We start from the raw sequence: 15,356 nt of genomic DNA on the forward strand, positions 1-15,356 counted from the left end.
ATACAGTATATATATATATATACATATATAGGTATTCGGTTTTCTTACTTTTTTGTACTCTTGTAAATCTTAAAACCAAATCAAATCAAACAATTAAGACCAAAATGTTGGGCTTTTTAACTAGGCTGTAAATATGATTATTGTGCTCTAAAGTTGGACGTTGGAGGTCAGTGGAGACTTCAGCCGGCCGAGCTGCAACACGGTTGGCCCTGGTTGAAACCACAGGACTATAACACATCTGTGTGTCACTTTACAGTACAACTTCACACATCAACAACAATGAAACCAGCTCACAGAGCTCCAGCGGACATCCTGGAGAAGGAACCAAGAGAGAGAAAAGAAGATTTACAATTCATAGGTCTGAAACCAAACAAACATGGAAAACATGAAATCTTGGGGTGAAATTTTGGACAAGTGGTCTTTTCTTTCCTGTCGTTTTCTGTGAAGTTCCAGTTAGTCTGCAGTTCTCATTTCCTCCTCTTAATTCCCCTCCACTATGTTTTTTTACTGGATGCACGTAATCATTGACAGCCAGCACGCTGTTTTCAGAGTGACCTCTGAACGCATCACGCAAAGAGCTGTGATGCAACCGCAGCAGCGCTTATCTGCTCACATGATGTTTTTGTCAGGAAACGGTTGGATGATCAACAAAGGCCGGTCTTCCCATCGTAGTAACTGATCTGGCCATAAACATGGCTGATGACCCCAATTTTAGTTATATAACTCCAATGTAGGGCAAGAGGAGGCAATTTACGCAGGAAACATGTCCGAGCCAACCGTCCAGTCCAGTCAAAGACAAACCAGACCAATCACATTTTTCACATTCAGTTTAATTCAGCATTATTTACATAACACCAAATCCTGACAAATGTTACTTCAAGGCACTTTAACAGTACAGTTCAACTCATTTGAGCCCAGATTAGTCCAATTACTACACTCCAGGTGCTGTTTTGGTATTGCTCATGTTTGTTGTTGTTAAGCTGCTACTAAAGAGCAGAAGAAGTTACCTCGCCTCCATGTCCGGTATTTATTAATACAATTCTAGTGACCCAGGGTCCGGTCTGAGACAGACGTACAGCCAGTACTGGAGTTGAGGGGGGATGAGGGGGGATGGCATCCCCCCTGAAATAAAAACGGTCCAAATCATCCCCCCTGTAAAACTGCCATCCCCCCTTTCCATCCCTTATGTCATTTCATCAATGAATGTGGTTTTACTGCTATTTCAACATTTAGAGTCATCACCAGAAAAATAACACCAGAAAAATAACTTATTTGACAATTTTCACCTGTTTCAAGTAAATTTTCACTTGAAATAAGTAGAAAAATCTGCCAGTGGAACAATATTTATCTTCTTATTACAAGCAAAAAAAATCTTGTTCCACTGGCAGATTTTTCTACTTATTTCAAGTGAAAATCTACTTGAAACAGGTGAAAATTTTTGTTTTTTCCAGTGATGAGTCTTGTTTTAAGTGTAATGAGATTTTTTTACTAAAATGAGACATTTTAACTAGAAATAAGACAAATATTCTTGTTAAGATTTAGAGTTTTTGCAGTGATCCATGTTACTTATCCTGTGAAGGACAGAGTCATATTGATAAGTTCAGAAAAGTGTTTTTTATTGTTGTGTTTTGATGTATTTGATGTAAGCCCAGTGGATATTTAAAGCTTACAGAAGGCTGCATTTAACTGCTGCTATGTCATTCCTGCAGTATTTCTACAGGTGTTTTGGTCACTGCTATTATTTGTAATATATTATATTATTTGTAATCAGCACAAATGATCTGTCCCCATATGATAAAATCCACCATCCCCCCTGATTTTCTTTTTACAACTCGAGTACTGGGTACAGTAAAGCAATTTGAGGAAGTACAACACCTGCTGGGAAGAAGGTACACAGGTTCATAACAATAGTGTCATTAATAGAGTTGGAGTAGAAGACAGAGAGGAGAGGTGCATCATGGGAGGTCTCCTAGCAGTCTAGGTCTATAGAAACATAACTAGGGATGTTTCAGGTCACCTGATTCATCCCTAACTATAAAGTTTATTAAAAAGGAAGGTTTTTGTCACTGTTTTTGAGTTTGCTTGTTCCTGTTTTATTTTGAAAGCCTGTGTCCTTGTGAGAGCTATATTATATCTTTATACAGGACTGTCTGCAAAAATGTCATACATTGTGGATTCATTACAAATCAACTGAAATATTGCAAGCCTTTTATTATTTTAATATTGCTGATCATGGTTTACATCTTAAGAAAACTCAAATATCCTATCTCAAAAAATTTGAATATTCTGGGAATCTTAATCTTAAACTGTAAGCCATAATCAGCAATATTAAAATAATAAAAGGCTCACAATATTTCAGGTGATTTGTAATGAATCCAGAATGTATGATATTTTTGTTTTTTTAATTGCATTACAGAAAATAAAAAACTTTATCACAATATTCTAATTTTCTGAGACAGTCCTGTACAGTCAACTAAACATTTGTCAAATCCAAATTTATGCAAAGTTGCCAATAGAAATTGTCAGTTTACCCGATCAAATGCTTTTTCTGCATCTAGAGATTTAATTGTATTTTCCAGATTATTGATATTCGAATGATCTATTCATCCTGACACTCGTCCTGATGTTCATCCATCCTTGTTTTGAAGATTACGCCTGTCTGACGGCGTATAAATCCTACTGATTATTAATCATTTTCATTCTACACGCCCACACAGGTTACGTTCTGTTTCGCGGATAACGCCCCCCAGACGCATACTATGCTAGTTTAGTTATTTTTTTTCGTTATGATGTTGTCTGAGTACCATATTTTGCGGACCATAAGGCGCAGCGCATTTTAAGGGGTCTATTTTCAAACATAAGGGTTATTGAGGGCATGATAAAACATATAAAACAAAACAAAACAGTTTTGTAAGTCGAACTTTATTCAACTCGTTCAGAATATCGTTCAGTTGTAACTAATACAGAAAAATACACTCACATTTTAAATCATTCGTCTTCCACAAATCCACAAATAAAAAGTGGAGGAGGTGAGCATAGTACTACGTCCTGTTCTCTGATTGGTTCATCGTTGGATTTAAGTCCCTTAAGTCTTCAACTAAATCACCCAAACTCATCCAGGTGATCTTTATGGGTCCCCTGCAGGGACCTTTATGCACGAAGAGATTCATATTTTTAATTCTGCCTGAGGAAATTAAAATTAAGTGTTGGAGTATTGTTTTACGAGGTTAGAAGCTCGGAGTCTGACTCCAACACATGAACTGGTTTTCTTTGCTCTGACAAACTGGACCTCACATCACCACACCATAGTCCAGGGGTCTTCAACCCAACATGTTTTAGAGCCATATTGGACCAAAAACACAAAAAACAAATATGTCTGGAGCCGCAAAAAAATGAAAAGTCTTGTATAAGCCTTAGAATGAAGGCAACACATGCTGCATGTAGCTATATTAGTTATAACTGCTGGAGGATTTTTTTTTCATTATGCACTTTGAGAAAAAAGTCGGAATGTCGAGAAAAAAGTCGAAATGTTTAGAAAAAAGTCGAAATTTCGTGAAAAAAGTCGAAATGTTGAGAAAAAAGTCGAAAGGAATAAAAAGGAAAGGAAAAAGGAAGAAAAAAGGAAAAAAAAGAAGAAAAAAATGAAAAGAAAAAAAGAAGAAAAAAAGAAAAAAAGAGAAAAAAGGAAAAAAAGAAAAAAAAAGAAAAAAAAGAAGAAAAAAAGGTCAAACATTTTTGAAAAAGCTCCAGGAGCCACTAGGGCGGCGCTAAAGAGCTGCATGCGGCTCTGGAGCCGTGGGTTGCTGACCCCTGCCATGGACGCTGCACACAAATGAGCTGATTGTGCTGATGCTGCCTCACTAATAAGTGCTGTAAGCTGCTCAAAGGTGCTATTTATGGCAGGAAGTCACTGACACAGGAGCTGTCAGGATGCTGCAACAAAAACAGTCTGACATTTGAGTTGTTTGCTTGTCTTTCTGAACAATAACCTCCATGAATCTGCCGTCTCCAGTGGTAAACTTCAGGTCTATTCTGGCGTTGCCTTATCTACTGCGATAAGATACAACGTTAAATATTATGCTCCTTATCAAAGTTGATAATCCCCCTTTGAACAGCCGTGATGATTTGATGCACGAAAGCGCTTCCTCATTCACCATTTTATTGTGTATATATGGCTCATGCATTTATTTTTTTCCTCCAATCAGTTGTTATTTTATTGTACTTTATCACTTTATGATGCCGTTGCAAATACATTTTCATAAAAACAATTAGTCATAATGCTTCACGTTAGTAACCCAGGGTCACGGACGAGTTCAACATGGACTCCTAAAGATTGTTAGCAGTATTTCTGAGCGCTTCAGAAGACTGAGCGAACAAAACACATTAAGAGCTTCAGATACAGCGGTGGTGCTATTGCTGGTGATGTGGGCAGAAAATGTTTTATACATAATCATATAATATTCTATGTACATATTACATGCACATCTCTTAAGTGTAGTTGTGTGCCTTTTTAGTGTAAACATTTGGCGCACGTATGTACCTGGGTTACTTCTACTGACTTAAAGGGGACCTATATGGCGTCTAATACCTATTTTAAACAGGCCTTGAATGTCTTAAAAACAAGCTTTTGATTGTTTTTGCTAAATACATTAGAAATTCAGCCTCTGAGCCATGTCTTTGGGCCATTCCCAATACACCCCCTACTTTCTACCACTAGCCCTCCCTCACTATCACTACCCCTAAAAAAGATGGGACAGATTTTAGGGCACTTGAAATCTTCCCAGGGGCCTGTCCCAATAATCCCACTACCCCTACTTTTCAGCAACACCCCTAAAATCAGGAAGCCCAGAGCTAAAAGCTGTTTTAATTTCAGCCGTAGCGCTGTTAATATGCCACTTTATTAAGTTTTAATATTTTTTCAGGCGTAAAAGTAACCGTTAAGATCCCCAACCCGTGCTCAGTTTATCCAAATAACGCCTGTTAAGAAATTTGACTTGACGTTTTCGGAGATGATAAGAGCTGCCGGCCCCGGGGAGCAGCAGCTCACAGCCCGAGAACAGACGTGATCGCTGGGTCGACCCACACCGTCGTCCCGGGAGAGAAACCTGCAGCTCTGTTGAGAATTACGCTGGCTGAAATAAATCATTTAGGAAGATGTTGGTTTAATAGATGAAATCTAACAGTTGTAGCTACGCCTGTTAAGAAATTTGCTTCGAAAATTTCGGGAGCTGATTTATGGTTCTGCGTTAAATTGACGCAGAGCCTACGGCGTAGGTTACGGCGTACGGCGCGCGTCGCCGCGTAACCTACGCCGTAGGCTCTGCGTCGATTTAACGCAGAACCATAAATCAGCCTTTATGCTGGCGAGGTTTGAAAAAGACTTCGCAAACAACGGGCAAGCGAGTGATTATGTACATTCACTGAGTGAATATTATGAAAGTAAAATATATATTTCTCGCTAGAAATGTAATCAAAACGCATTTTTATGCAGAAACTAACTCAAAATATTGATTTTATTCACTAAAAAATAAGAATTGTCCGCCATGTTTTTTTTTTTTTTGATTCAGTCCGCAAATGACGACGAAAAGCATTCCTGGAAATTTTTCTGGCCCTAGATCAGCTAGTGAGCATCGGAAATCCCTCGATCCGTAGGGACATATTCATATCCACTACACTCGTTTTCTTCACTACCCCTAGGTGAAAAGAGGAATCTGGACACCACTACCCTCACAGGAATGCACAAAATTTAGGGGTAGGGCTGAAAAGTAGAGGAAGTGGGAGTATTGGGACAGGGCCTTTATCTTCCCATTCTCTAACCTCATTATCTATGAGGGATTCTGAGTGGGCGGGGCTATGATAATGAGGCTCTGTGCTGATTGGCTGCCTGAATGACGTGATACACCGCTACGAAAAAATGGCGGAAGCTCCGGCCGGTGGAGTTAGTTGTGGGTGTGGATTCACGCATCGCTCCCGTCGTTACATAACAACAGGAGGTCTGGGGCCTCATTTAAAATGGAGTGCGTAGGATTCATATTAAAAGTGCACGTACACCCAAAAGCCGAAAATGGCGGGCGCAAAAAAAAATCCGGATCTATAAAACCATGTGCACGCACACTTGCACGCAATGTTCGCTTTATAAATCACAGTCCAGCTGGAAGGTTGCGCAGCTGAATCCGCCTCATATCCCGCCCTCTACACGCCCACTTTCTACCTTAAAAGGGTAATGCAAAGTAGTATGATGCATATGCATATGAATGAGGCTACTGAGCATGCGCAGTGGCTTCCTGCAGCCTGTTTGGGGTCAGAATGAATGAGACGTGTCGAGCCACCGTGCCACTGAATTTCACTGAGATCTGAGATCGAAATGTTGAGGATGAGGTGGAGGCAGGAAAACCACATTATTTGGTGGTCACAGTAAAAGTATAAAAAGTATATAAATAGTATAAAATAAAGCGAGTGAGTGGCAGCAGGCCGTTGCTGTGCTAAACGCCGTGAGTGCACCGGCGCAACAGGGGGGGCATGTCCCCCCGTGTTTTCAAAATCATGTTTTTGTCCCCCCCCACTTTTTACAGTTTAAAACTAACGGTAGGCTCAGCTTGTAATTGCAAATCATCAAGACACCCTGTGCGAAAGCGATGCGAGAACGGCCCGGCAGCCCCGCACCCCCTCCTCCCTCCCGTCTCCCCTCAGAGCTGCTCAGGGCGGGTTTATGGTTCCGCGTCACACCAACGCAGAGCCTACGGCGTAGGTGCGCGTCACCGCGTACCCTACGGCGTAGGCTCTGCGTCGTTTTAACGCGGAACCATAATTTAGGCTTACACCCGCATGTAAAGGTTTCATGCGCGCGTAAAACTTATTATATATATGATAAAAAATCGTAGAGCCCCTAAACGCTCTACGGAGCCCCTCATTTGTTCTGTCCTAAAGCGGTGGGTGAAGAGGAGGTTCCAGGCGTGTCCTGCACCGCGGCTGCAGCAGCACCAGCACCAGAGTCCTGACTGACGCTGTGCTTCAAACACAGAGGGACAGGATCAGCGCTATTATATTATAAGTCTGATATATGTTGTGATATGTGATGACATTATTAAGAGTAAGACATGAATCTGGCTTCACTTCACCCCTTCACTGCCTGCGTCGCCAGTTCCCCATATCTTAAGTAAGTTCCTACGGGAGGGTCAGGGTTGGTGTAGAGATACGCACATTTTTCGGTTAGTTTTTTCTTTTTAGATCCCAGCCTTTGCATAGAAGGTGGCGTGCGCATCTTTCAGGCCCTTTTTGTGCGCAAGCAAGCTTTACAGATGAGGCCCCTGGTCTGGAGGAGTTGGAGGATGACGATGAGTTGAAAGTGGCAGCTAAACGCAGCGGCCGTTTCTGACATCCCCACGGAGAAGTGTGGGACATAAATACCTGTGTTATGTGTAAACACTTCCCTTCCTGAGGAGGGATCATCTCTCACGCAGAAAGGGGTGTAACTCCACGGTGGGTTTGATGTGAGGCGTTGACGTCCCTCTCACCATTGTCTTCTGTTCTCATCACTCACTTTGTAAAGCAGACTTTTACAGTTTAGACGTTTGGTATTCCGATTTTAAATCTGAATAGAATAATTCCAGATCATGTAAACACTCATTCCTCTTTAAATTAATTCCGGTCTTTCTTTCTGCTCGTTCTCTCGCCCGTCTGTCTCCATGACGCTTATATTCCACGCTGGGCTGGTTTTCCAAACAAAGTTTTAAGATGGCAGCACGCAGTAAACGCTGGTCAAGAGCAGAGACCATTTATTTAATAAATAGCTTGGAGGACCTGGAAATAATTAAAAGAACAGATGGAAACAGGAAACATCAAAATTGTGAGTTTTTCAAAGTTGTAGCGGCTAAGTTTGTTTCTCTTCCGGTAGACGTAACTTCCGGTCCGCCCCCCTATGAAATCAAACGTGTTTTCCATGTAAACCTCAATTCCAAATTACTATTTCCATGTAAACTCGAGGAAAAATACTCGGAATTATTTAATTCGGAATAATTAATTCCGAATTAAAAAACATCATGTAACCGTGGCCAATGATAATGAACTCAATGTTTATCAGGAGAAAACTGCTGACAGATAACAGGGCTGCATGAGACACATTAATGACACGATATTAGACTCTTCTTTATGGCGCTTCATAGTCTGTGGTATGACGGACATGTCATCCAGCCAGAAGCATAAAACACATTTACAGAGCACTTATCAAGTATCTGATGGTGAAGATGGACATTGTAGCTGTAAAGTCACGTCTGGCGCCACAAATCTACTTCAGGTTCAACCCTCCGATAGACCCTCAGAAACAACAACTCATCACAGATGAGAACGCAGTTTTGTAAGGCAATGCAAGTTTATTTGTAGCACATTGCAGCAACAAGGAAATTCAAAGTGTTTTACATAATAAATATATGAAGAGTGAGGAGGAGAAAACACCCCCCCCCCAAAAAAAAACACACACAAGCAGAGATAGAGTAAAGAAAAGTTTGACTTAAACCAGAGTTACAATTGAATATTAAAATGATTGTGTAAATTCAGAGTAGTTTAAATAAGATCACACGCAGAAGTTCACTAACTTCTCAACTAAATTCAGCCGCTGCAGATGTTTGTTTCACTATACTTTTCTTTGTTTTATGTTTGCAGTCGTGTTTTTAAAACCAGAGAAAATGACCTGATGTGTAGAAGTCCTCTGGTGGTCTGTTGGATCTTCTATTTTCTGGGTGCTGCGGTGAGCACCGTGTTTGTCCTCCCCTCCCATCCCTCGCTCTGATCTGTTTTTAAGGATTGCCTGAATACCATTTCATAGGATTTGGCACTTGGTCAGAGGATTACAATGAATGAAAAGAAAAGAGTGTGCATGACTGACCAAATGTGGCCGGACAAAGGCGGCCATACATCCAAATACCAAAGAGACGAAACAAATAAACACCAGATATGCCAGTCCTACCGTCATTAGTATCCTTCTTCTTTTATTTTTTTAATTTTTTTAATTGGTTACCTACAATCCAATCAGACATGACATGTTGCTGCCTGTCTTGATGTCACGGTGACATACAGGACTGTCTCAGAAAATTTGAATATTGTGATAAAGTCCTTTATTTTCTGCAATGCAAAAATGTCATACATTCTGGATTCATTACAAATCAACTGAAATATTGTAAGCCTTTTATTATTTTAATATTGCTGATCATGGCTTACAGCTTACTCAAATAACTCAAATATCCTATCTCAAAAAATTAGAATATTCTGGGAGTCTTAATCTTAAACTGTAAGCCATAATCAGCAATATTAAAATAATAAAAGGCTTGCAATATTTCAGTTGATTTGTAATGAATCCAGAATGTATGACATTTTTGTTTTTTTAATTGCATTACAGAAAATAAAGAACTTTATCACAATATTCTAATTTTCTGAGACAGTCCTGTAGACAAGTGAAGGATGTTTGTTGCTGAACTGAAGTTTCTGTCAGCTTCTGGTATGCTCTTCAAAACTTCTATTTGTTGCTTTATTATTCATGCACCTTCTAAAACGATAGATAGATTGCCAATGACAGTTTAAGACTAAATTGAACTTCTGAAAGTCAGACAACGCTGAACATGAGACAGATTTCTGACACTTGAGGCTGAATGTGAAGCTGCACAACTTGATTGCAATGTCTTACATTAGATAAGAAAAAATACTCTGAAACTACGCTGTCAACTCACCGAGTGGAGCGCGTATCTACATACATTCATCGTATCATCATACAACCATTCCATGAGCTCATATAAAACACTGAATTAGCAGCTATTTGAACTAAAAACATCTGGTAATTAGAATATATTCTATTTACAGTACTAACAGGAGTGAAACAGGTTCCACAGGTGAGGCTTCTAAACTACGGCTTCAGTTAGAGCACAGGTTGAAAATGTGAAGACCTACTGTTGATTTAAGTGGATCAAGTACTGATTTTGGCTCTGAAGACATTAATACTGAAGTACAGAAGGGGATCATACAGCAGATTTCGGTACCGTAATACATAATTTCACCTGATTTTCATTTATGTCCTTGTGTTTCCGTTCCAGAATGTCTGGAAAAGCTTTGGCTGAAGTTTGAGCAGACGAGAGCTTCTAATCCTTCACGTTTAGCGTCCTGCTGCCGGGCACAGACGTGGAGATGAGTCTGACCTCGGTCCAGTGGCTAAGCACTGACCGTACTCACAGAGTGCTGCCGCTTGGGTTGGTTTCCACCTTTCCTTCTCTGGCAGAAAACGTAGAGAGCCATGAGAGGGACGCAGCTGACCGACGACACCAGCAGCAGCCCGATGAAGACCTGGCCGAAGACCGGGTATTCCTTTACCTCCGCCTTACCCTGGAAACACCACAGTACCATCAGAAAAACCCATACTTAAAGGTCCAGTGTGCAGAATTAATCTCTATTCATATCGATCAGCATCACACACTGCAAAAACTCAAAATCTTACCAAGAATATTTGTCTTATTTCTAGTTAAAATGTCCAATTTTTTGTCAAAAAGTCTCATTACACTTAAAACGAGTCATTACCAGAAAAATAATTTGTTATTTGACAATTTGCACCTGTTTCAAGTAAATTTTCACTTGAAAATGCCCTTATGAAGTGCACAGTGTAGTTGCCATCACACATGCCCAGGGACTGCGGTTGAAAATTAGCCAGGATGGCTAAACCGGCACATTTACAGATATGTTAATTAATGTGCATTGTCCCTGTAATCTTAAACAGAATAAATAAATCTGCCAGCGGGACAAGATTTATCTTCTTATTACAAGCAAAAAAATATTGTTCCACTGGCAAATGTTTCTACTTATTTCAAGTGAAAATCTACTTGAAACAGGTGAAAATTGTGCTTTTTTCCAGTGATGAGTCTTGTTTTAAGTCTAAATGAGACATTTTAACTAGAAATAAGACAAATATTCTTGTTAAGATTTTGAGTTTTTTGCAGTTCAATAAAACTGTTTTACTTAAATCCTGACTCAAGTTAATTGTATATCACAATTCAACAGCAAGGTGATTCAAAGAGCTTTACAAGGATATTAAAACATTAAAAAAAGGCATGATTTAAAATTTAAAGCAAAAAGAAAGAAATAAGAACAATAGTTAAAAATCTGATAAGTGCAGAGTGCAGGTTTACTCGTAGTTCCTAGAGTATCCAAATGTAGATTTGGAGGGCGGGCGTTCTGCTATCAGGCACCATTACTATGGAACCAACTTCCAATCTGGGTTAAGGAGGCTGACACCACCTCCACCTTTAAAACTAAACTTAAAACCTTTCTGTTTAGTAAAGCCTATAGTTAGTGTTAGTAAACCTCTAGCTGGTGTTGGTAAATCTCTAGTTAGTGTAAACTTTAGTCTGTTAGAGTCAGTAGTCATAGTTGCAGCTATAGAACAAAACTATAATAGTTAGTCTCAAATATAGCTTGGTGGTAGATATGCTGCTATAGGCTTATGCTGCAAGGGGGTACCGACATGATCCGCTGGGCGGTGCCTCTCACCCTTCTTCTCCTCTCCTCTTCAATTCAATTCAATTCAATTTTATTTATATAGCGTCTAATACAACAGAGTTGTCTCTAGACGCTTTACAGAGACCCATACCCAGAACATGACCCCCGAGCAGTTATTACATAAACAATGGCAGGTAAAAACTCCCCTAGTGGGAGAAAAACCTTAAGCCAAACAGTGGCAAGGAAAAACTCCCCTTTAGGAGGGAAGAAACCTTGAGCAGGACCAGGCTCATCAGGGGGGACCCTCCTGCCGAGGGCCAGACTGGTGGGTCAGGGACGGCAACAGCACAGCAGGCAGGTGGAAGCAGCAACGGGATGACCGGGGGTGGGGACCGCAGGCCAGCACACAGCTCCCGAAGCTCCGGCCCAATCAGCAAGTCCCAGGTTGGGGTGCAGGGTCAGGAAAAGACTTGTGCTCCGTAATGCAAGCTACAAGCCACCCACGGCCACCTGCAGGACAAAAGAGAGAAAAGGGAGGAGAAGGGGGGGCCAGCAACGGGATGACCAGGGGCGGGGACCGCAGGCCAGCACGCAGCTCCCGAAGCTCCGGCCCAATCATCAAGTCCCAGGTTGGGGTGCAGGGTCGGGGAAAGGTTGAGAAGGGGCAGGGCCAGGGAGAGGAGTCTTGAGGGACGAACATTCTCCCCCGCCCAAAAGGGGCCGTTACCCTGCCCCCCTCACTCCCACACTGCAGGTTCCGGTGTCCGGCAAAGGATGCTGCAACATGGACAAAAGAGAGAAAAGGGAGGAGAAGGGGGGGCCAGCACAAGAAACCACAGGAGCGACTCTGACACACTAAAGTTTACACTACCTAGAGATTTACCAACACCAGCTAGAGGTTTACTAAACACTAACTATAGGCTTTACTAAACAGAAATGTTTTAAGTTTAGTTTTAAAGGTGGAGGTGGTGTCAGCCCCCTTAACCCAGATTGGAAGTTGGTTCCATAGTAATGGTGCCTGATAGCAGAACGCCCGCCCTCCAAATCTACATTTAGATACTCTAGGAACTACGAGTAAACCTGCACTCTGAGAACGGAGAGCTCTGACAGGAACATAAGGCACTATCAGGTCTTGCAAATAATGCGGAGCTAAGCCGTTTTGGGCTTTATACGCAAGTAATAAAATTTTAAATTGGATTCTGAATTTTACGGGTAACCAATGGAGCGACGCTAACACTGGAGAGACGTGGTCTCTCCTGCTAATTCCTGTCAGTACTCGTGCTGCTGCATTCTGGATCAGCTGGAGCCTATTCAGCAAATTACTTGGACATCCTGCTAACAACACATTACAGTAATCTAGTCTAGAAGATACAAACGCATGAACTAGTTTTTCTGCATCACTCTGTGAGAGGATTTTCCTAATCTTTGCAATATTACGGAGATGGAAAAAGGCTATTTTACAAACCTGATTGACATATGGTTTAAACGACAAATCCTGATCGAAAATAACACCAAGATTTCTCACAGTTGCACTGGAAGCCATCGCAACACCATCTAATCCCTTCCTAAGATGCTCTGGACCAAGAATGATAACCTCTGTTTTATCTGAATTTAGAAGCAGGAAATTTCTGGACATCCAGTCCTTGATGTCCCTAAGACATGCCTGAAGTTTAACTAACGGTTCTGTTTCATCCGGCTTCATAGACAAATAGAGCTGCGTATCATCAGCATAACAATGAAATTGTATGCCGTGATTCTGGATTATACTTCCCAACGGCTGCATGTATAAACTGAACAAGATTGGCCCTAGCACTGAACCCTGCGGAACACCATAACAGACCCTTGACTGTTCTGAAGAAACCTCATGTACATGAACAAACTGGAACCTGTCAGATAGGTATGATTTAAACCAACATAGAGCTGTCCCTTTAATCCCAACAACATGCTCTAACCTGTGCAGTAAAATGCCATGATCTATAGTGTCAAAAGCAGCACTGAGGTCCAGTAGAACCAGTATGGACACTAATCCCTTATCTGAGGCCATAAGGAGGTCATTCGTGACTCGAACAAGTGCTGTCTCTGTGCTATGATGCATTCTGAACCCTGACTGAAAGACTTCAAACAGATCATTTCTATACAAATAGTCACATAACTGGCTTGAAACTGCCTTTTCCAGAATTTTAGACACAAATGGAAGGTTGGAAATTGGTCTATAATTAGCTAAGGTGTCTGGGTCAAGAGAAGGTTTTTTAAGTAAAGGTTTAATTACTGCGACTTTGAAAACCTGTGGTACATATCCTAAACTTAGGGATAAGTTAATTTGGTCCAGTATTGTCGTACCAATAAGAGAAAAAATATGTTTGAATAGTCGAGTCGGGATGGGGTCTAACATACATGTGGTTGACTTAGCTCTATTAACGAGTGAAGTCAGCTCAGGGAGGTCTATAGGATCAAAACAGTCTAGAGACAAGTCAGAGCCTAGGGAAGTCGCTAAAGCTGAAGAAACACCTACAACCGGCTGGTTGATTTCTTCTCTAATTCTCGCGATTTTACTGTTGAAGAAGCCCATAAAGTCCTCACTACTGAGAGCTGCAGGAATGCACGGCTCAACAGAGTTGTGACTCTTTGTCAGCCTGGCTACAGTGCTGAACAGAAAACGTGGGTTACTTTTGTTATCCTCTATCAACGTTGAATAATAAGCTGTTCTGGCTTTGCGAATGGCTTTTTTATATACTATTAGAATATCTTTCCATTCACGATGAGAGTCTACAGACCTACAAGAGTACCACTTCCTTTCCATTTTACGCACGTTTTGTTTCAACATGCGGATATCTGAATTATACCAGGGAGTTAAGCTCCTGTGGCTAGAAACCCTCCTTTTCAAAGGAGCAACTTCATCTAAAGCTGAATGCAACAAATCAGCAGTGTTACTAGCAAGGAAATCAACATCTGCAGAGGTAGAACCCAGGTCACTGGCCTCGACTACATCACTATTTCGCACTGTCGTAAGATAAGCAATGGCCTCCCTAAATTTAACAATAACTTCATCAGACAAACATCTGCTAAAATAATACCTCCTATTTTGCACTTCAACATCAACAAAATTAAATTCAAACGTTATTAAGTAATGGTCGGATAAAAGGGAGTTTACAGGTGACACCAACAGACCATCAGTTTCAACACCGTAGGTGAGAACGAGATCGAGAGTATGATTAAAACAGTGCGTCGGTTTATCCACTTTTTGTGAGATACCCATTGATTCTAGAAGAGAATCGAAGGCTAATTTAAGATTATCGCTTTCAACATCCATATGAATGTTAAAATCACCCACTATGATGAATTTATCTGTGCTGATCAATAATCCAGAAAGGAAATCTGAAAATTCAGACAAAAACTCCAGATACGCACCAGCAGGGGGCCGGTACACTACCACTAACACAACTGGCTTCTCTGATTTCCGGCTCGGAAATTTCAGACCAAGCATGAGGCTTTCAAATGTATTATAGTTGCACTTAGGTTCAATTTTTGTTTCGAGACCGGAGTTATAAATTGCTGCGACTCCTCCGCCTCGGCCCGTGCTTCTAGGAATGTGATGATTAAAGTAGCCGGGCGGAGTTGATTCATTCAAACTAACATACTCTTCCTCCTGTAACCATGTTTCTGTTAAGCAGAAAATATCACTCCTGCTCTCTGTAATTATATCATTTACTAACAGAGACTTAGAGCTTAATGATCGTATATTTAGTAGTCCGCATCTAATTTTTAGGTCTGTAATTGGTACCAAATGTACATTGGTTTTAATTTTTACAAGGTTATCTTGGTTAACGCCTCTATAACGCTGCACCTGGTGAACTTTTGGAGGGCGGGGAACTGCAACCACTTCT

At 41.0% G+C, this 15,356-nt stretch overlaps 1 protein-coding gene across 1 annotated transcript in view; it reads right to left on the reverse strand.

The window, feature by feature from the left end:
* Positions 1 to 9,287: 9,287 nt before the first annotated feature.
* LOC133424932 (sodium- and chloride-dependent transporter XTRP3-like) overlaps positions 9,288 to 15,356 on the reverse strand; it is a 54,705-nt gene continuing 48,636 nt past the window's right edge. The window contains exon 11 of the mRNA XM_061715522.1: positions 9,288 to 10,365. Coding sequence (XP_061571506.1) covers positions 10,195 to 10,365 — 171 coding nt within the window. The 3' untranslated portion in view covers positions 9,288 to 10,194. The remainder of the gene's footprint in view (positions 10,366 to 15,356) is intronic.

The sequence above is a fragment of the Cololabis saira genome, chromosome 3, assembly GCF_033807715.1.
Source record: "Cololabis saira isolate AMF1-May2022 chromosome 3, fColSai1.1, whole genome shotgun sequence".
Taxonomy (NCBI): domain Eukaryota; kingdom Metazoa; phylum Chordata; class Actinopteri; order Beloniformes; family Belonidae; genus Cololabis; species Cololabis saira.